The sequence below is a fragment of the Apus apus genome, chromosome 9 (genome assembly GCF_020740795.1).
Source record: "Apus apus isolate bApuApu2 chromosome 9, bApuApu2.pri.cur, whole genome shotgun sequence".
Taxonomy (NCBI): domain Eukaryota; kingdom Metazoa; phylum Chordata; class Aves; order Apodiformes; family Apodidae; genus Apus; species Apus apus.
This window is the reverse complement of record NC_067290.1, coordinates 6,435,270-6,457,903: the sequence shown is the minus strand read 5'-3', so window position 1 is coordinate 6,457,903 and position 22,634 is coordinate 6,435,270. Positions and strand designations below refer to the sequence as shown.

General features: G+C 41.8%; 1 protein-coding gene across 2 annotated transcripts in view; it reads right to left on the bottom strand.

Annotated features, from left to right (window-relative positions):
• Positions 1-22,634, bottom strand: part of FHIT (fragile histidine triad diadenosine triphosphatase) — a 558,573-nt gene that overhangs the window by 83,314 nt on the left and 452,625 nt on the right. For both annotated transcript variants that reach the window (XM_051627731.1, XM_051627730.1), the window contains one exon: positions 7,416-7,484. In XM_051627731.1, the coding sequence (XP_051483691.1) occupies positions 7,416-7,484 (69 nt within the window). The remainder of the gene's footprint in view (positions 1-7,415; positions 7,485-22,634) is intronic.

The window sequence follows — 22,634 nt, the reverse complement described above, 5'->3', positions numbered from 1 at the left end:
AGTTCAGCTTCCTTCTACAATTTTATTTCCCCAGAAGAAAAAAAAACAACAACACCAAAACCAAAAATGGAAAACAGTGGGCAAATATATAAAGGAAAAAGAAAGTATACTTGCTTCCCCCAGGCCCCCAAAATGAACAAAACCAGAATAGAAGCACATATCTGGAAAGCTTATTTCTCCTATCTATATATTTTTTCACTCTTTTGACTCAAAAAGTAAATTAACTTGACCCTGCAGTTATTGGTAAACTCATCCCATCAGACTTTTACTTACTCCCAAACAGGAAGAACACTTGGACCCACTAATATACCTCCACCTTGATTTACAAAAGTGACAGGTAGCTTCACATCTGAATCACTGAAGCTGCTGGTTCAGTGCTGGGTGAGCCAATGAAACTGCCAGCAACAACCAGCTCAGGTGGTGTGTCCTATGAGATGATCACTTCCCACATACCTGGAACCCAGGTGCTTGAACCTCCTCCAGACAAAGCTGATACCTCAAAATACTGTGATCCACATTTGCAAGGCAGCAGAAAAAGAAAATGCTCCAAATTACAGGGTAGAGAGAGCTCTTTCCTTGTGGGATCACAAGCTAAAACCATAGCATCTTTACACAGCTGAGTGAGGGTCAGAGGGTTGGATCACTGAGAGCTACTGGTCCTACCAGAACCACTCCTATGGATTGAGGAAGGAGTCCAAGTTCTTGTTACTGGCAGAACAAACTGCTGAAATAATCTGTTGCGCAGTGCATTGGGTTTCAGTGTGAATTAGTCTGGGGATTATCAATGAGCTGCTGCTATATCCTGAACCTTAAACAGAAGGCAATGCAGTATTTAATTTTTAGTTTATGGCAACATCTCAGTTCAGAGAAGAAAAACTCTCTCTGGAAAATGCCAACTCCATGATAGTTTTGTTTACTTTCCATCTTGTCAATTCCAAAAAGTCAAGTATCTAGGGTACTAATAGGGCGTGTTCTCCTCAGCAGCATGAATTCAGCTTATACTGTGCATCAAAGGCTACACAGGGGTCTGGAGACAGTTTTAGCCTGGGGACTGGGAATACACAAGAAGCACCTGAGCAGCTAAACAAGTCCAAGCACTGACAGAGTAAATGGGCCTCAGAGACCATGTTCACTTTAATCCCCCTATTAGCAACTTGTCTTTGGTTGGAGGCTCTTTGTCACTGAGTCACTTGCCAATGAACTACCAGCAAGGACACAAAAGAGCAAAAATACCATGAGCTAAACATAGTAAACATCCTACAGAAGAGGGCAAGAGATCTTCTGTAATGGTCACAGTAATTTGTCTCTGCCATATAATAGACCAAATGCAAGTGATTTCTGGAAGTTGATGTTTTTTACCTATGAGGAAAATGATTGTAGAAACCTTGAGGCAGGAAAGGGTAAGAAGCAGCAAGAGCAGTGATGGAATGCAGAGAGACAGTCAGGCTAGAGGGCAATGAGAATACACGATGATATGTAAAATGCCAAGTGTACATTACCTTCCAGACAAAGTCCAGGTGTAAAGGGCACGTGTGGTGATGAGGGATGGCTGCCTTCATGGGAACCCTTCTCATTTGTTCCTATCGTTAATTCCACTTTTCTAGATCTGATAGGAGATATCTGTGACTATGACTCTAAATCAGCTCTGATAATGATCCACTGCTATATTAAAATAAGTGCAGCAATGCTTCCAGCACACAGGAAGGTCTCAGAGATTTCAGGTATCAAATTAAGAAATGCCTCACAGGGTTGGAAAGGGCAGAAAATACCACAAACAAGGGAGAGATACATGATGATAGGATGTCTCTACTAGGCCCTACTGACAACTTTGTCAGTTTTGCTTGATGTAAACTGGGTGCATGCAAGAAGCTTGCACAGGGTGCCAGCAGTCTCCAGGGGTTTTCCAGTCATAATCGGATAAAATATCATGGTCTAGAGAACAGAGCATCCTGTTTGACTCAATAAAGAAAGTTGTTTGATGGGAAAAAAAATTGTTTCAGGTAAACTCAAAATTATTTTTGTCCATTCAGCTACCAAATCCAAAACACAATTATTTCCAGTTTTAGCTTCTACTGCAACATTCTCAGTTGGAAATATTCATGTACAGTTAATCTCTCTTGCCCTGCTGGAGTTGCTATAATATCACAAGACTCATGAAGGAACTGGGAAAGGCTTATACTCCTTGGATGGCAGAAACCCCTTCTGATGCTCTATCAGATAAAAAGAGCAACGCTGGCAAGACCAGGATAAAATCCACAGCCTACTGGGAAGAATTTAATTGCTGCCACATCAAAAGAAGATAGAGAAATAGACTTGTACCTGGGGATCACAGTAGGCTTTTTATAAAAAAAAACAAAACAAAAAAAACACACAACAAAACAACAAAACAAACAAAACCTATTTAGATTCTGTGCTGCTTCCTTCCCTATCCATGGGTTTACCCATGCAGAGTGCAAAGAAAGCAGAGTCTGGCCCCAAGGGAGTTCAGATGCAGCAGACTGATCTACCAGCAGGCTACAATATGCTCCCAGAAGGTGCAATATAATTCTAAGGCCAAGGAACAGCCTATTAGCTCTGCATGCCATTAGTTTTCATGGATAGCTCAATCCAATGCTCACAGAAGCTGTTGGGCATCTTTCCATTTTGTCTAGCAGGACCTGGATTAGGGCTTATTTATCTTTTCACTGTATACCTTACCTTTAAGTAGGAAGCAGCCCAAACAGTTCAGTGCCTCTGTGCAGGTTTCAAGCCCTGCACCAGGCTCTGTGCCCAGCAGCATGCAAGATGCTGTCTGCAGGTTATAGCAAAGGCATGTCACAGTCCAAGCCACTCATGGAGAATTAAACTTCAGGCTTGTTTGACTAAACTTCTGAATTCACCATGGTTCCCCTGTTCTGCCAGCCTGAAGAAGTAGCCCAGCAGGTTCTTGAGTCACATGCCAAAGTGCCTCCTTCACCCTCCCTGGAACTGGAAATGATTACTAATAGGTATTCTTGCTGAAATGATTTAACATAATGTGCTGAATAAGATCGCAAAGTCAAAATATCTTTCCCTAAGTGATTCTCTCCCTCGTGTGCCTGAATGCCAGAGGGAAGGAGGACAGCATGAACCAAATTCTTTTGCTGGCTTCTGCATTTTACAAAATCTCTGTTACTGAAGAATTCACACTGGGAAGCTTCATCCAGGCTCATTACAAGAGGTCTGTGATGTAGGCCTGGCAGGTAGCCAGGGGGATGGAGGCACAGGTTTGGGTCAACCTCTCTCATTCACATTTTCCCCTTTTACATTGCTTTCAGTGCTCTCCAGCCCCGGGTTGGGAACAGAATACAGATAAGGAAATGAGGTGGGCATGAAAGCAAAGCTGGTGAGGTGATGGGCACTCTCTGCCCTGCCTGCACAGCCCCAGGTGTGCATCTCTGCTGCAGCTGCATCCACTACAGCAGGCTGCAACTGCCAAGTGAAACACAGTTTGGGGAGGAACAGTAGCCTGCACCACATGCCAGATCTCTGCATGCCAGGGATGCTCAGGGTTTTGCTGAGAGACCAGTTGCCCTCACCAATCCAAGTCTCTCAGCCTCAAAATTAACTTTTTGAGGCCAGCACTCATATCAGTGGAAATGTGGACTTCTGATTCAGTCTTCCTTTCTGAGAGAGCCCCACACTCTCTGGCCCAGTATGGCACTTACCTGCCAACCTAAAGGATGATGAATGTTATTTATATTGCAGCAATGGCTAACCACTCACTGGAGACCAGGGACAGGCTGAGCTATGGACTTTTCAAACACACTCTGAATGAGGACTTCCCACAGATGGCTGAGTGTGTGAAACTGCTGAGACTTTTCAGGATAATGTTCTTGAACACCTTGGACACTATGACCTCCAACAACTCTGCAGTGCTTGTGCTGACTGCAACAACACAGGGTGCCATTCTACAGTAAAGACATTTATTAATACCAAATTCTTACCCGTTATTGTGAACCTGCCTTCACAATAGCAAAAAAACTTTTCTACTTCAAAGCAGGCAACTCCTTGGTAGGAAGGTCTTTAAAGTTCCTTGATTAATACATGTAAAAATACTAAGCTATTTCAAACCAAACAGAAAACATAGAGGAATGAAGAGGTCAGTTCTGATTAAAAGTTTTCCTAATATTTAGCTATGGTTTTGCTGTAGAAGAAAAATAGTGAATCAATGAATAAGAAGTACTCAAGATATAGATGAGAAAAGTAATCCAGCAACAGTAAAACATGAAGGGCGTGATCCTTTAAAAAAGCATGTAAGACCAATTTAACTCTGACATGTGCACACTTGCAGGATTAGGCTTCAAATAATTGCAGGGAAAAGTAAGAACTGAAAAAATTATACCCTTAGCTTTTCAGTGTGGTGAGCCCAGATAACTAACGTTCCCTGGGAAACATCCTCCCAAGAAAGAGCACCACAAAGATGCAGAGGAAATACATCTAAAACATTCAGTGCAGATGATTTTATTTTTTATTTTTCATTATTAATCATTCTCTCTGTATCTTAGAATAATAATGTACTGACTTGTTTCATATGCACTGAGGTACCAAAACTAAAATACTAGGTGACATATTCCACCAAGAAATGCCTTAGAGAAGGTGTTGTGGAAGAGATGTTGGCCCCTTTTTTACGTCTTCCAGAACTGATGTGCCAGTATTCAAGTTCTAAATATATATCCAGAAACCAGCAGACACTAGTGCCTATCAGCAGCCTTATTAAATATCAAAAGCTAAAGATATACCTTACCTTTAAGTATACTCTTTACACTTAAAAGTTGCTTTGTTTGAGGCTATGTCAGAGCTTCACTGACAAAAGCCTGAAGGTGCAAGAGCCCAGTAAACAATCCAAGCAGGGATCAACCTGATATGCTTTTTTCTCTCTTGTCAGGCAGATGGGTGATCACTCCCAAACAGAATGGGAGAAATAAAGCACATGGTAAGAGACTGCAAGTACTTTTTGGCTGCCTCAACTCTAGAAGTCTCCGAAGAGGACGGATATCTCAACATCTGGACATTCCCTTCGTTGTCAAATGCTCACAGAGCAATGGGATTTGTCAGCAGCAAGCTGAGCGTATCCAGATGACAAGTGCAGAGCCTGGAGAGCTCAAAGGTGTTTACAGATAGATAGGGATTGGCAACAGATGTGCTGAACCAGAGCTGAGATCCAGAATCTGTGAAAACTGCACCAAATAGCAGTAAAGTCTTTAGCTGAGGTAGTTAAATCAGGCACCACAATATATAAAATTTAGCCTGTGTACAGTTTAAAATTACACAAATTGTTTAAAGGAGGCTGATCAGCCTCCATGTCGCATTCTACAAGGAAAAGACTGTTGGGATAATTTTGGAAGGTGGTCTTTACTGCCTAAACTACAACCCCATCTATCACGCAAATATATGGAAGTGAAGCATTGTTTATAAAGAGATTTTGGATTGTCTTAAGTACAAATTTCATGGATGATGGATTTAAAGCTCTCTCCAGCACCTACATCTCACCTAATGGTACTCTGTCCCTCGTAGATTTTCAGCCTGTGGCCCCACCATGATCTACATATCTTCCTAAATCTTTTAAAAGATCTTGCCAAAGACATATGTCATGTTGGTACAACACAGAGAGGCATTATTTCAAAAGATTTTTGCTTACTGACATAGGCTTCAAATTATTTCCTAAGACAGCTGTATTTTCAATAATTTGTCCAGTTTGTATTTTTCAAAACAGAATTATCCACCTCTGCTAGCATATTGCTTAAGTCCCTCCATCCTCCAATTCAGTCAAGGATAGAACTTTGCATCAAACTTTTTATAGCATCAAATGTGGGGTTTTTGACCTGGCATCATAAAAATAAAAAGAAGACACCTTTATCAGCTACAGCCTGTACAAATGTGTAAGTTGGCTCTGTGATATTCAAGACTGGTTAGATTCTGAGGCTGTACATTCTTCTGCTAAAAGATATATTATCACATCTGTGTCTAAATATTTTTGCTTCCTCTCTCTGCTAAAAGCAACACCTACAATTGCTGCTGTAACTGAAAATTACAAGATAAAAATATTTTTCACCAATGTCACCATTTTGCATTTAACAGCCCTAAATGTATAGTCTAGCTCATTAACAGAGTTTTGTCTGTTTGTATTTACATACAACAAGGGAGAAATAAATGTGTTAAAAAAGAAGCAAATGGAATTGTAAATACGACAAAAATGGAAACAGACTTTGTGGGTTGGTGCAGCATCCAAAACCACTTCACACATTTGAAAAGGAAAAAAGTTAACTTTCCACTTGCCTCACTTAACTGCTTCTAACTGCAGCAGCACATAAGAGGGCCATCAGGTATTTTCATTTGATCTCCCTGCTCAGCAGCCTCATTATAAGGTTTTACCCTCATTAATGGCGTTCTCAGTCTCTGTCAAAGTAACTGGTGAGCAATAAACTTTTTTCACCATTTTGCATAGTTAAGTCATCAGCAAACCCTAAAATGCACTACCTTTTATTTTTTTTTTGGGAGTGGGCAGTTGTCATCATGCATATATGACAAAGGAAAAAATACAAAAGCAGAAAATGTGGTGAATTCTCCTTCAAGCAGATGGCATTGCAGGAGCACTGAACAAGTTTATATTAGTTACTTTCAGAAAGAGAAGATGTCATATTTGAAATAGATGATCCTACCAAACCCTCTAAGAACCATCTGTAAATCTAACAATTGTGAGATTTTTTCATTAACTCATTGTGACAGCTGTCAAGCTGGTGAAAACTTTTTGTTACTGCCAGTACAATTGTTCATTTAAACAAAAGCCAGTAATTCAGTCACACTGGAACAGCTTCTGTCCCCAGCTCTGCCATACATTCCTCACACATGCATCTATACATCTAGATGCACAGTTGCTCCTTAATTTTTATCTTGGGGGGCTACAATGTGATTTGTCCAGAGCACGAGCAGAGCCCCACAAAAACCAGGCCAGAAGGCAATTTGTGACAGAGTTGTAACAAACTGCCTTTGTTTTCCCTCTGTGGAAGGAAGAGGTTTTGCACTCCAAGCTGGCAGACAGGGTAGGACATGCTCCCTGAATGCCAGGCTAACTATGTGGTCACCCTTTTCCCTTGCACTCTCAAAATAAAAGAATCCAACTATTGGTAGAAATGTCACCTTGCTCTGTGTGTGGTGATAGACTGAAGTACCAAAGGTATGGGTGGCATTACTCCTCAGGACCCTGTATGACCACAGCTCGAATCAGAGCTCTCAAGGAAGTCCCAGTGTAGGGGGCTTGGTGCTACTGCAGGTTCTTTGCAACCGATGAAGATGCAGAGTTCCCATTAACTACCTCCACTCAAGGTAGAACACAATTAAGGTGATTTCCTAACAGCAAACTCAACTCTGAACAAGAAATTAAGTGCAGCCCTTACCTCCTTGTAGACATCATCATTCCTGCTGAAGTCTCCAGCCCTCCTTGGAAGGATGTGGACATGAACATGCTGAAAACATAAAACAAAATAATGGTGATTATTGAGCTCTCCTTTCTGGATTGTCAGCATTACTCTCCATGCATGCAAGTGAATGTGCACAGGTTCTCACTGCATTATTTTCAGAGGAAAATAAATTAACTTGTTCCATAACTGTATCTCAACCCTTTGGAGGATATAAAAGATGAAAAACATAAGAGAGAAGCTCTGCTGTATTATACGAGCTGCAGGGTGAAGTGCCTGAGAGTTCAGGGGCTCTGTGTCTGACTGACAACAATCCATAGTTGTCAGTCAGAGACGTATTCAGCTACAGCTTTGAAATGACAATCTACCTTGGAGCTGTGTGTTGTGACTTCAAAACCAACAAGAATAAGAAGGTGCCAGTGATGGAGCAGGGCTGCCCAGCGTGGGCAGAGGATTTGTGTGGACAAGCCTGGGCTCAGTGCTCTGCTGCATGGGCTGGGGGATGGAGGAACTGATGGTACACAATGGAGAACATGGGGAGAAAAGCTGTCAGAAAAGGACACTCACCAGGGTCTGCAGCATGGCTGATACAAGGGTTTTCACAAGGTTAAAAAGACTTTGATGTTTTGCTTTTCCTGCCAGGAGGCTGCAGCCTGACTATAACATGCTGAAGCCCCCAGTGGTATGAGGTGCGAGCCAGAGGCACCTGCCTGCAGGGACACGAGCTCCAGTGCACCCACTGGACCCAAACCATGAGGGACGAGAATTATGGGCCCAGTTTTACAGAGCCTGAAGCATAAGTGTCACTGTCCTGATGGCAAAGCCATTGCTAGAGGGGTAGCAGAAGTGAGGGGACATGGGACATATATTTTTGTCACAAATGCTGTTGAGATACGGAGAGAAGGAACAAAAATATGGACAAGAAAGCAAATACATTTGTCACCTTGATGTTTTACTGTAAATGTTACTACATTTCTTTTTCTGTTGAGAAATTATGAGCCTCTTCCATATAGGAAGGGTTATTTGAGATTCTCAAGACTCAAACTCTACTAGGAAATCAAACAAACTCTCATCTATCTGCTTTTCTGCAGTAAGTTCAGCTACAACATTGCAAAACATTCTTTTCCCCTTTCACTCTCTTTTGAGAAGAACAAACAACACAACTTAGAATAATTCTTCAAGAAAAAAAACTGCATCTCTTTTGAGGAGAGGCAACAAATGATCTGAGTGACAGATCACATTCATGCATCTCCAGGTCTTTTTAGATGATGCTTAAAACCTTTTTTATAAAAAGGCTGCATCAGAAACAGCACTGAATGCTTAGCATAGAATTCAGATCGCTTGCACCTGACTCAATTTTCTGAGGCAGAAATCATTTGAAATTCATGCACCTCATTGCAACATTCTCAAAACATGGCTCAAGACTAATGAAATCCAAAAATCAAAAAAGATTTTCTTAGGCTATTTCTGAGAAAATCCAAACACACCTGTATTGTGTTAGCTTCAACCTATATTTGTTCAGTGAATAAAATGAAATCACAAGGATGTTTCAGTTAATGAAATATTCTAAATACTACTCTTTTCCCCCCCCCTCAGCTTACCCTAAAGAAGCCAAACATGTGACTGCTTATTCTTCTCATTATCCACAGCTTTCAGTGCATTCAGCCTAGAGATGAGGATGATTCTGTGCTTTTGAGTAATACATCAGTGATAGTGTTCTAATAGTGCATTATACTAACATATCATGAGAGTGATAGTGCTCTTGTGATGTATTAGTGCAATGTATCATCTGAAAATCACTGCTCTCATGATGTATTGCTCAAAATCACAGGGCAAGTTTAAAGATGATCTTCAGTAGCCCTAGGCCTGAAATTTTGCTTTTGGGCAAAGGCTTTCAAGAAAAAGAAAAGTGAAGATTAAAGTTTGCAGTGGTACTGTAAAATGTCACTGGTGTCTCTCACCTGTGGTTCTTGTTAGATTTTAAATTTATTCATAAAAATAGAGAATAATCTGCCAGGCAGTTTTTTTCTTTTGTGCTAGGAGTGATGGTTTTGCTACAAATACAAATTTTCAGGAATTTCTCTTGACATATATATATATATACACACAGCTATCTTGATATATGTCAATTATCAACAACCGTATTTGCTAAAATTCAGCCACCTTTAAGAGTCATTTTTATCTCTGTGGTAGAACGTTCCAGGATTCCCACAGGAGAATATCAGCATACTCATGACAATTTGGAATATCAGAAAGCACACAGGGATGTAGTCCAAAGCTCAGTGCAGAGGTGCTGCACTGCAGATGCACAGATCAGCACAGCAGGTAATGAATGAGCCTAATGTGATCTACCCCAAATGGGCTCTTGCAATCAGGATGAAAATACGAAGAAAAAGCATTTATGACAGCATATGGGCCACTTGGCATCAGTGGGGGACATTTTCAGGGGTTAGTCACCTTCACTACATGCATTATATTCTTACACAATGCCAGGCTGCAGAGCAAAATCTCTTAACTGTATCAGAAAACAAATGAGTATTTCCAAGGTTTGAGGTAACTACGATCAATTTAAAAGAGAGTAATTTTTCCAGACATCCCACTTTCTTTTTTAAAATTCTGTGCACGGAACAGCAATATTTGCATTTTCCCTCCTGTTTGTGTAACAGAAACAAAGAGGAATGGCAACAGTGTCTCAAGTAGCTTCCTTCTCTTCAGTTTTACCAAGAAAACACTGGGAAATACAAGCAGCACAAAGCAGTGAGAAACATCAAAGGAAGGAATTACATACCTTCTCTAATCTGCCCTTCAGTTTCTGGCCTTCCCAACTCAGGGAGACTGATATTTTGATTAATTAGGACTTTAGTTGATCATTTTTGCTCCTTAGTACTATTTGTTATTGCTAAAGCCTCAATCCACTGAGGTACTTAAGCACCAGCTCGATTTCCAACCTGTGAATTGGTTCAGTGGGAGTATTTGTATCCTGGGTATTATGTATATGTCTCACAGTTTTGCATCCACTGCTGGCTACAGGGAGCTTTCCCCAACTGGGACTAGTAGAATAACTTCAAGGTGCCCAAAAATTAAAAGTCACTTCCTTCCATTTTGTTTTCTGGGCAGAACAAAAACCTGCACCTCCAAAAAAGACATTTGCAGTTGACTGAAATGTGTCAGCAGATACAAACAAAGCATTTGGCTGCAGACAGACAAATCCAAACATTGTGTATACAAAGTGTCAAAATAAAGTGTTTCAACTTTTTTCCTCAGTTATTGTGGGTATCCTCATGCCTGGTGGGTGGCAGACAGCCCCGTCACATTCCAGCAGGCTGTATTCAATCATTGTTGACTGCATTTCATTTTATTTTTTTTTTCCTAAAAAATTTGCTTTCCTTTCAATTTGCATTATTTGATTAACGAGTAAGAAAAGCAACATACAACAGCCAAGACATTTACATTAATGGACCAATCAATATCACCTGCATCAGGGTAGAAAAAATGCAAAGACGTGCTTGCATTGCTTGGAGTGTTAGCTGCCATTCCCTCCCCTTGGCAGACACTGATGGAGAAAGCTGCACATGGTGGCAGGAGATGAGCACACTGGGTAGGACAACATGGGGACACTGCAGTATGCCCCCAGGTGGGGGACACCATGTGGGTCAAAGATGTTTGAGCCCAACCAGCTGCTTCTGATACTGGGGACAAGATTTCCTGCCAGAGACATCCAGGGCAGCAGCAGCTGGGAGAAGGTTGTGGGAGCTGAATTTTATAGGACATTCAAAATTAACATTATTAGACTCACAGTTGTCTCAGGCTGGGACTGCTGCTTGGTTTTCACAGTAACTACAGAACTATAAATGAAATCTGAGTTTGAGAAACTCCTAATTATGAGAATTATCAAGTGATGCAAAATCAGTCTTAAGAGAAAATTTTTCAAGACCTTTATACCCAGAATGGCAAGAGAATTAGAAAACCTGCTGCAAGGAACAAATCTGTAGTGCCATGGGAAAACTGTGAGCCAAAATCCTCTCCTGGATCCCTGCAGCATTCCCAGCATGACTGTGGGAGCATGGGGATGCTGGTGGGCACTCTGGAGCACGCTCACCCCACCACTGCTGAAATCTGGCAGCAGCACAGGTGTTTGTGGGATTATACATCTAAAGTCGATTTCCAGTGAACCAGAGCTGCAAAATGCTCACAGAAGTCTCAGCTGAAAAACCTGGAGCCTGTTTTGTTGGAAAACCACCCATTCAGATCAGGTGAGTTTTACTTCAGCATTCAAGGCCACGCAGAAAGCCATGCTCCTACTTATGGCTGGGTTTATATACTGAATTATGGTCAAATATCCAATGCCTCACCACTGCACTGGATGTAAAGAGAAAATACCAGGCAAAATAGACCCTGAAAGAGATTTCCCAGGTAGACCAGAAAAGTGAAGAGTAGATGACCCTGCCACACACCACTGGGGAGGACATGGACATTGCCTTCAATAATTCATGAACATTATGTTGTGTTCACTCAGCTGCTGTGCTGGTTAGCAGAGCAGCAAAGCCTGGGTTCCAACAGAAAGGGAGATAACAGCCTGTACGAGAGCTCCTCAGCACATACACCCAGGGCCTGTTGGCAATACATGCAGCTACAGGATGAATACATAAAATCTGGCAACAGGTCTCCTGACCTTGAGGATGAGGGTGGGGAGGCTGTCAAAAAGTTGGCAAAGGAAGGGCTGTGCCCCCCATACCTCCAAAAATAGTCTGTGGGCGAGCCATGAATTCATGCCATGAAGCCAGATCAGCTTAATGCTTTCCCTCCTTACTTTTCATTCTTTCCACAGAGACAAAGCTTTGCAGTCCTGAGCTTCCACCATCACATGGTGCAGCAAGGTCAGGAAAGGTTGTGATGTTTCACAGAGGGACATCAGAGCCAGGAAGGGTAAACCCCAATGTCCCTGCCACTGTCGTGTTCAGACAGGAGGAAGGGCATGAAAGGCATCAGCAGCTGCAGGCAAGCAAGACTTGCTGGCCAGGAGACCCCTATCAGCCAGTTCATTGGGAGAAAAGATAGTGGTTTAAAGATAACACCTTGTTTGCTGCAAAGTCCCCTGTCCATTACAGAGACACGGGCTTCTTATGGGAGGTTGTGATAATGCCTCTTCTAAACTACCAGATTAACTGTAGAAATTCCAAATAACCATTCTCCAAGTAAGACTGTTAGCGGGTGATAAAGAAAATCAACCGTAATACTGAGATAGCCACATGAAAAATAGGGCAATTTTGTCCTCTCTGTAAACTGGGCTTCCATGAAGCCCTTGTTTGCTATTCTTGATTAACTGCTCAATTATCCCTGTTAGGAAATTATTCTGTGGAAAGCCCTGCCTGTATATCCATAGCTCATTAACAGACAGCACTCCCTCTGCTGTCCCCAAAACCACATCGCGTTACCGAGGCGTGAGCAGACTCTACCATCGCTCTTCACCCGGTTTCTCAGGCCCTTGACTTGCAGGCCCTGGCAAAGCCATCTCACGGCAAAGCAGTTTCTGTTCAGTGAGTGTTTATGAGTTCTTGAATATTTTTCCCGGTCCTGGTTTGGGTTGGGATGGAGAAACAAATTAAGAAACAAAAAAATCCTATCCAACATTATGAAAAGAGTTTCAGTCAATTAAAATACTTGGTTTTCACACCCTTCAAAATTATTCCTAGCATTAATATTTTTCTTTTCTTTTTTACCTTTTCATTTCCAGGAGTTATAAATTACACAAAGTCAGACCACTTTAGAAGACCTAATCTTTATAAAATATTAAAGCATGGCAGGAAACTACTTGAAACAATTCTTCTCCTACAAAGCCACCCTATTTCTAGGAATCAGCATTTTCCTTTCCAGCTTCACCATAACCTCATGCAGACACAGGGTGCCTCCCCAGGTGGCAGCCCTGGCATTCAGGTGGTAAGGGTTGCTCCCAGCCCAGGAAGACACACTCATCTAACACCTTTGCTTTGGCTCTGGTTTATTCAAACACAAAACCAAAGCTTGCTTTTCTACCATCGTGAGAAATGCAAGGATGTGCTATAGACAGACTGCCAGAGATGGGAGCAGCATGACAGGGGGACAGAGGGACACCCTAACCTGGTTCCCAGCTCTGGGAATGAGGGTCCACACATGGTGTTAGGAAGGTCAGGCCAAGGACTATCATCAGCTCCTCTCACCTGCCATTATTCAGTGCCTATCCCCTCTCCAGCACCCACAGTGGACAGGACAGGGAGACCTGCAGGAGCATAAACCGTTACTCTGAGTGAATCAACAGGAAGAACAACACCTTGGTCCAACCAAGGACCCTGATGGGGAAACTGTTGAGTCATGTTACCTGGATTATGTGTCAGCAACACTACAATCAGAACACTGTGAGACCTGTATAGCACCTTCTACCCCCTGAATACTAAAGAACTGCAATAAAAAACCTAAACCCTGGCAGCCCCTGCATAAAGTGTCATTTCCATTTTACAGATGGGAAGGCTGATGCACAAACCAATTAAGGTTCCCAGGAAGGTGGTGCAGGCTTAGGAACTGCTGGACACCAGCTGCCTTGAGGTCCTGCACCTTTGCCTTCCTCATGGTCACTTTGCCCTAGTGTTTTTGTACAAATTTAGTGTTGCTGAGATGTAAATAAAAAAGCAATTGCATTTCCCCTCACCTCTGATCTTTAGTTAAGTCATGATGAATGCATATTGTTTTAACACTTGTGATACGTATAATTAGGGTTCTTTAATTTATGTTTCAATAAAAAGTTCTATAATAAACATTTACTGCTCTGTGAATAAACATTTAAATGAAGCTCCTAATGGGGGTTACATGTTTCGAAGCAGTTCATGGCTTTGCCGAAGTCTCTTCCTATGCTTAATGAGAGTTATTTCCATAATCTCTGCATTATTGCTTAAGCCTCCCTTTAGGAATATTTTACAAAGTAAAATTCAGTGAAATATTATCAGCCAAAAGAGAAAATGCTAAGAGGATTATCAAATGGTCCCGTTAAAGGGACAGCACAGCTTTCATTTTCCCCCTGAGATGCTAACATTGTAATTATGCAGAATGTGCTTAATAATTGTCACACCAGTGTGTTATTTCTGGGTTTTTCCCCCAGGGACCTGGTCTAAATGAAAAGGATCGGAGGCCCCTAAAAGGTCTGATATGGAGGGCAATATAATGCTAATTTACTTCCTGATATTTATAGGAGTAAGAATTGAACATCCCCAGGAAAATCTTGTAGATGTCAAGAAAGGTGCAGTTCCCTGCTGTTAGGTACAAAGCTGTGTAGCTTCTCCTACAGTGTCAACCCTTCTGCCCCATGATTAACACCAAGGGTCTCATCCCTGTTTTGCTGAAACTTCCACCAATTTTCTCACTGACTCCAGTAACAACAGGACTCGGCACCACAGCTGAGATAAAAAGTATGCTGAGATTGAGGGAAAGATTATTGTTGGAATACAGAGGGTTTTCAGTTCTCAGGAGTACTTGCAATGATACAAACACCTGTAAGGTATCTCCTTCATGTGTCTGGGTACATTTGAGGAGAGCATAAAACTGAAATATATCTGCTCTCCACTAGCAGGGAATAAGAACATTGTAGCACCAATGGCCCACTCCCCCTTTAATGCTGGGGGCAGGGAAGAAGAGAAGATAAATCAGGACTGGCAGGGTCTTACCTACTAGTTACTCCTGTTCTGAGAGGGAAATCACTATCTCTAATTTTTGTGGTTACTGCCTTTTTAGACAACTTTTGCCACTTCTAGAATGATGACAAGGATCCTGCAGCATTAAAATACTGTCCCTGTCTCCTCTTTCATTAGTTAAAGATGGAAGAGAGGTGCTACTGCAAGGAGAAAGAAAAGGTTTCTGATGACAGTAATGTGACTGAGCCTCATAACTTTCTGCAGAGGATGAAATGTATTCAAGCCACAGTGCTTTCTGTCACAGAATCTATCAGTGCTAAGGGAGATTTCCAGGGCTCTGTGTCAGTACTGAGGCATCTTATACCCTTAAGGATACATTTCCCAAGAACTCACAGATATCTCTGTGCATACCTATAGCACTCACTAGACTGTATTTAGTTATTTATAACATTAAAATTATATATGGCAGCTATGGGTTCCAAAACATGAGCTGTTTTCCTGTTTTATTGCCGAATGTGCATATCCATCTCTGAGGTTTAACTGCTTCAGTTAAACCTTTTAAATGTAAATTATTTTCTGTTATAAAAAGCTGATTGTGGGAGTTTTAGTATTTCAAAGATGGTAATTTATGTGACTGGAACAAAATAAAACATTCAACAGAAACAGAATTTTACTTGATCAGAAACACTTTTATGTTTCAGTTTAGTTTTCTTTTCATATTTTCCTCCTGCAGCAGTGGCCTCTGTCTTTCAATTAGCTTGAAACAAAAGATCTTACATAAAACCATAATTTAATGCCATTTGCATACGTGTAGTTCCTCAGCTCCTTCACCTCATTTTTAAAGTATTTTTAAGCTGTCACAAACCACTGCCTGAAATCCCTTATGTAGCTACTCAGCTGTTCCTCCCTCAACAGCCTGCCAAAGTCTCTGGGATGATGGGAAAGCAGGACCAGTGTCCAAACAACCCATCAGAGTAAGTCTTCTCGTCACCTTAAACCATTTAAATGGCATATACAGTGAGGGAGCTGAGAAAGCACATTTGTGGCCTGGACTATATGGCTGCTGGTCAATCCTATTTTTCTTAGACTTACTTCCCATACACACTGTTGAATCTGGGATACAAAACATTTTTGTGGAATTAAACAGCCTCCTTGAACATCAAATGCCACAGGTCACCTGCAACATCACCCAAAGGTGAAATCCCTGTAATAACTCCTCAGTGTCAGCAGCTATTGGATCAGGCCTTGCAGAATACCATGGTATCAGCACCAACACAAGTCACCTTTGAAGATTTTGACAACATATAACTTCTCCCAGGCTATCACTGCAAAAGTACTTTCATTCTTGATTTCCCAAGAAAGTAGGATTTTCTTACCATCCTTCATTACATGCTGTACTAGTTCCCTTTTTGCTCAAGCCAGTGGCAACACTCCCACCAACTTCAGGTTAAGTCCTTTGTGTTTTGAAGAAATCTGGCAAGCAGGTGTGCTAATAATGACAGAGGATATACAACAGTATGTCTCCAACCCTCAAAATTAAATAAAATGCATTCCGTTGCCTTTATAGTCTGTATAATATCTTGAAATCAGGTTAGAAAAGCTACCAATGTCCCTATTTCCAATATTTTTTATCCTCATAAAGGACTTCTTTTGTAAGCCCTTGTGTGGGATGCAACATTTGCACATCTCCCACCTAAGCAGCATAGCAAATGGCTACCAGGCCAACACTGATAAACACACAGAAAAACACCTTCCCTTGACTGTCTGCTAAAACAAGAACTCCATCATTTTAACTTATCAATTTAATCACAGAAATGCATTATTGATTCAACTTTCTTCATATTCATAAGCCAGCTAGAGAGAAGACTGAACTGTTCTTAGAACACTTTCACCTTGATAAGCATGAATTTCCCTAACTAGGAAAGGAGTTATTTCAAAATTGTTTTAATCCATAAAATCCTTTCAACCGGGGAACTCCGGTGGATTTGTAATACATGCTGGCATTTGCCAGGAACCCAGCTGAAACCACCAGACTTTCTGTCCTGGAGACCTTTCAACAGACAGTTTGTCCAAATGGACTTTGACTGTGACGACCAGGGCCATATGGGCAGAAGGGAAGCAGAGGTGAACAGTTTGTGATTACGTCCCTAAGTCATTTAACCTTCAGAATTATGATTCCACACACTCTGCCACCCAACAGGAGGCTGTACAAGCAGGTGAAAAGATAGATGTCTATTCTTAATGACTGTTTAGGAGACTGCTGAGCTCTGGTCTGTGCCCATGTTGGTTCAGTTCATTAATGTAATTAACCAACAATCAATCTTCTTAAATTAGTTACACAAAAACAGCTATTGCCAGATCAACTGACATGAAAGTTAGGTCACGCTCCATTTCTGCACAATTTAACATCCACACTGGAACAGAATACAGGGCATGGAAGCATCAGAAACTGGAGCCAAACTCATTTGAAGCCCTACAACTTAATTAAAGTGTGCAAAATCTGGGCAGCTGGCTTGGTCTTATTTGCATGGCCTTCCATGTTTGCAGCTAGACACCTTGGCAATATAAAAAGTGCTCAGGAAACAAAAGAAAGAAAGAAATGCTTCCAGGAAATATGTAGTAGTGGAGGAATTTAAATAATTTTAAACAGTGTAACTTCATGCGAGCCTTGAAAGCTGACCTTATGAGCAGCTTTCATGATTCACCAGTAGCTTTGTTCACAAAACAAAATTAAAATAGAAGGAGCTGAAGCTTCTGTTAGCATCTGTCTGCTTTCTTTGGGCTAGAAAAAGAACAGCAAAGCAACCCCAGTTTTCACTGAACACAAAGGTTACCTGTGAAAGGTTAGTTTCATCCTCAGCCTTGACATGTTGATCTACTCTCCTGGGATCAGGGCTAAGAGCAGCTTATAATTCAGCCCCACAAACTGCCTCCCTCTTTCCACCTTCTCTGGGGTCTGGAGGAAGGATTTGGTTGGCCAAAACCTGGTGCAATGTGTTCTGCAGAAGTGCTGGCCGAGGGGTTGCTAAGGTGACCAAATCCTGCCCCTGCTTACCTTCCAGCCCAGAGCTGTGGGGCTGAGGAGCAAACAGCAGCCATGCAGAGTCTGCTTTGGACTGAACAGACCTCACATCATACAGACATGCTCCATTTGCACCAGTCTGAGAGCTGGTCTCAGGACGAGTGGCTGGGTGACCTCTGGGTCACTACCTGTGCAGGTCCAGAGCCCAAGGCAGGTTGCGAGGGGTGGCACGTCCCGGGTGCCGGTGGGTCAACATGCGGCTCTGCCTGGCGGCTGCTGAGCATCTGCCATCTGGGTGTGGGTGCACTGCCAGCCTGCTTTGAGACTAACAGACAATTTCTTTCTCAACCCTCTAAGCTGAACCTGAATTCAATTGCTTTCAATTTCCCCAAAAGTCCAAGTTTGCAACTTTACCTTACGCTTGTCCTTTAAGAAAGCATCTGGCTTCTTTTAATCCCTTGCACTGAGTTGATCCAATTGCTTCTGCTGGGCCTGACACAGACATTGCTGCTGAAGGGCTGCCATGAAAACAGGTTCCTCCTCCTAAACACACCATGAAACGGATGAGCAAGATCCTCCCTGTGATGCAGTGCTGCAGGGGAGTACAGCAGTGCCTAGGCTGTGAGTCTGCAAATGGCTGAGCACATCCCATAAAGTGGTGAGCACCTTTCCTGCTGTTTGCCAGAACAGCCATCAAAGGATCAGGCCTGCAGATTCCCCTTAAGTGAAGGGTAAGTGAAGCACTCACCAGCTTTTCTCTTGTTGTGAAACCAGGTGATTCCACTGGTGCAGCCAAAAGGAGGAAAGTGAAAGGAAGTAGTGGGAATTGGGGCAGGTGGGGAAGGAGAGGGAGGATGCCTGCTCAAGCTTTGTTTTGAAATCTGCTTGTAAATTAGCATGACTGGAGAAAAAAACCCAGACTGAGGACGAATATAAAATCTGTCACTTAACACTCTCCACCCTCTGCTGCATTGTTGCCAGAAAACCACCAGAGCAGGTGCCTCCAGAAATGAAACTGAAGCCGACATAAGTGAATTTAAAACTAATAACAGCAAGAAACTTTAATGAAACTCTCTCTGACTAGCTAGGGAAGCTTTTCTCATATAGGATTTTCCAAGCTTTCATAAATCTGCACTCAAAGGGCAGTATTATAATCATCTGTGCCTTTGCATAAACATACATGCATCTTTCCTGCAGCATACGTGCTCCAAGAAAATACAAGGAGCCCACCTCGGCAAATTCCTTATTCATTACCACAGTGATCTGCTTATTTTGTGGTATATGCAATTCTGTACCAGTGCTCTATGATATACATGCAGGTAATTCCAAATGGACTGCTTCCGTAGCTGGAAGACCAGGTTATGGGAACTGGGGGAGAGGAGATCTTGCCCCAGAAGCAGCTCCCAGTTTGGTTTGGATCTGCCTCACCCCACAGGCTGAGCAGGGAGCCTGAGCTATTTGTGGGCTTACTATCCAGCACTGCTGCCAGAGTCATAACCAGGCTGCAATGCACAAGGAATACAAAACAGAGACCTAGAGGGCAGGCAAAACTTTCATAAATTCAGCTCATCCACCAACATCAAAAGAATTACTAATCAGAGAAAGAAAACTACAAAAGTGTTAACATTAATTCTACTCTGCTACAGACCATGTGGCTAACACCATGACACCTCACCATTTGCTGAGGGAAAGCTATTTATTTATGTAACCTATAGCTCACATTTAAATAATTAGTCTGCCTCATAAATTTTAGAACTTGCAATCAGTGTGCCACATTTGTATAAATGCAGCATATTCAATGCAGGTACAATTGTTTAACACCTCCAGCACCATAGTAAAGAGCTTCATATAATTAGCAGAGTTAGCCACTGCAACCTTCAGGCCAGGAACAAAGACAGACAGACAGACAGACAGACAGACAGACAGACAGACAGACAGACAGACAGACAGACAGAAAGAAAGAAAGAAAGAAAGAAAGAAAGAAAAGTACTAGTTGTGCAGAGTGAAGTGCCTGCTCCAGAAATGCACTCTGCACTGCTAACAAGGGATGTTCATGAGGGATATTGTGCTGCTTGGAAATAAGCAAATCAGGTCAGATAAGACAGGACTTGATGCAAACTTCCCTGCAAACTTTCTGTTATCCCCAATACTCTGAATGCTCTCCAGACCACTCTGCCATCTTTGGTTTTCTTTCAGCACACCAGGAGCAAAGGCTGAATTGATGTTGACTACTTGTTACTCTCTTCAGTGTCAGAAGCTCAGTGCTTCCTTAGAGCCAGAGACCAGAATATCACATGCAAGACTGTGGATCAGAGCTGAGCAGTTTTTACACCACAACATCTTTGCTTAAGGCCACATTTCTAGAATATGAACACTCCTGGGATGGTAATCTGGATGCCGAAGTTCTGACTCTCAAAAAGCAGCAGCAGCAGCTGCATAGGGACACAGTAAATGAGTTATATTCACTTCTCAGCAGAATGGCCCTCACTTCCAGGAGGTGCATCAGGGATGAGCTTGATCTTTGTTGCAATTATTTTGACATAGTCAAGTGAGCAGAACCTCAGTTGTATGAATCACATCATGGAAGTCTCTTGGCATCTCGGCAGAATAAGAATGTAATAAATACAAAACCTTGTAGTTCAGATTGTAAACATAAAAATAAACTTGCATTTCAGCTTTAAAACTTATTCAGTGGAGGAACCTGAGGTGAAAGCTGTCCTTATAGAGAGTGGATGCCACTGACTTTCCTACTACACCAGAATTTGCTAAACAACATAACCTGAACTAGCCTGTATTTTAGAACCTTAGGGTGTGCGAAGTGACAATTAGAGAGCAAGGTGATATTCTGAAAATCAAATAACAAATTCAGTCATGAGAAATGCTCACTTAAGAGCTTCCCTTTAGGCACCTCATCTGAAAAGAAGGCCAGAATAAAGTTTTTTATTTGTTTCAGTAACTATTGTTCTTAGGGCATATCTTCAAACACCCAAATTTAAAGCCGAATTTCCAAAGTCATTCTGCAACAAGCAGAAACTATGACATTGACACTTCTTGTCAGATTTTCAAAGCACTTCAACATTCAGCACACTTCAGAGAAATTAGCCACCTACATTATTGTCATCAGTTCTGAAAACCCTGTTTCATCTACATTCAGCTCTCATGAAAATGTCTACCTGTATGTCTTTTCCAGCTGGTGTTCAGGCACTTCAGAAGCTATTCTAAGCTTGATTATTTTGGAGACATGTCAAGGTCCTTTGCACAGGGAATTATTTTGTAGTTCTAGCTATAAAAAACAGTAAAGAAATTGGGATCAAACCCACAATGCCTGTTTATCACCAAATTTGGTACCATCACATGACATTCATCCTAGACAAGTAAAATGAAGCCAAACTAGAGTTTAAAAATAGCACTAGGCAGTCTCCTACTTTGCTAACTTAGCTGCTAGGACCATTTAGCTTGATATTGTACCAAACAAATAAACACCCTCCTGCAACTGCTGGAGAGAAAGAGAAAAGACCAATATATATATTGAAAGAACCTTGATATCTCTGGGAAAATAAGTTCTTATCAGGTGATAAGAACATACTCGCCAAGGAGAACTGTCAGGAATAATGATGAATCTGAGCAGGAAGTTTGAGGCAAGCACTGAATGATACTGTAAGGGACAGAAAAGACTCTCATACTGGCATGAGGAAAACATAAGCCAGAAGAAAGGGATGAAATATTTCATATTGTTAGGCATGAGAAAGGAAGCAGTCCATATTCACAGGTCCATGGAGAGAATATGCCTGTTCTTTGTTGAAGCAATGCACAGAACATGGCGTGGAAAAAAAGGACCCTCTTTCTTCACAAAGACAAAAAAACCACACCGAACTCAAGTTACACCAAAATCCTCAGCTGAACAGGCATTTTAAGGGGAATTTTTTCCCCAAATTTTTTCAACAACTTAAAAATAACTTAAATAAACTCTCTCCTTCCCTCCCCATTTCATTTGAGACGAAGCAAACTCAGTTTCCTGCTTTTTCAAGTACAGAGCCAGATAGATCCCTGCCCTGTCCACAAGAGATAAGTAATGGGTAAATACAGGAGAGGGTCTTCATTCAGAGAAAATAGGTCCTCTTCTACCAAGGAAAGAGGACACTGAGACTAGGCTGATGATGTTGGTACTGCAGCAAGATAATGAGCAAGGCTGAGACCACCCAATCGGTGACAACACAACTGTGTGAGGTCCATCCACATGATGCATTTCAATGTCATGAATCACTTCTCATGCTGAATGAAAGCCAGAATACATATAACAGAGAAGGCTGGGAAATCATCCTGTGTATTCTGCAGCTCACAAAAACCACCCAGCAAAATGAGTATTGCAAAATAGCTTCTGAAGCTGTTTGACAAAACTTGTGCATTTCTGAAATGCTAATCAGGGCAGAATTAGCTGATCAGGGAAACATCAAGTTAGATGAGGACAGACTAGTAGCAGATTACAGTCTGAAAATGTTTAAATAGACTTGTTAACAT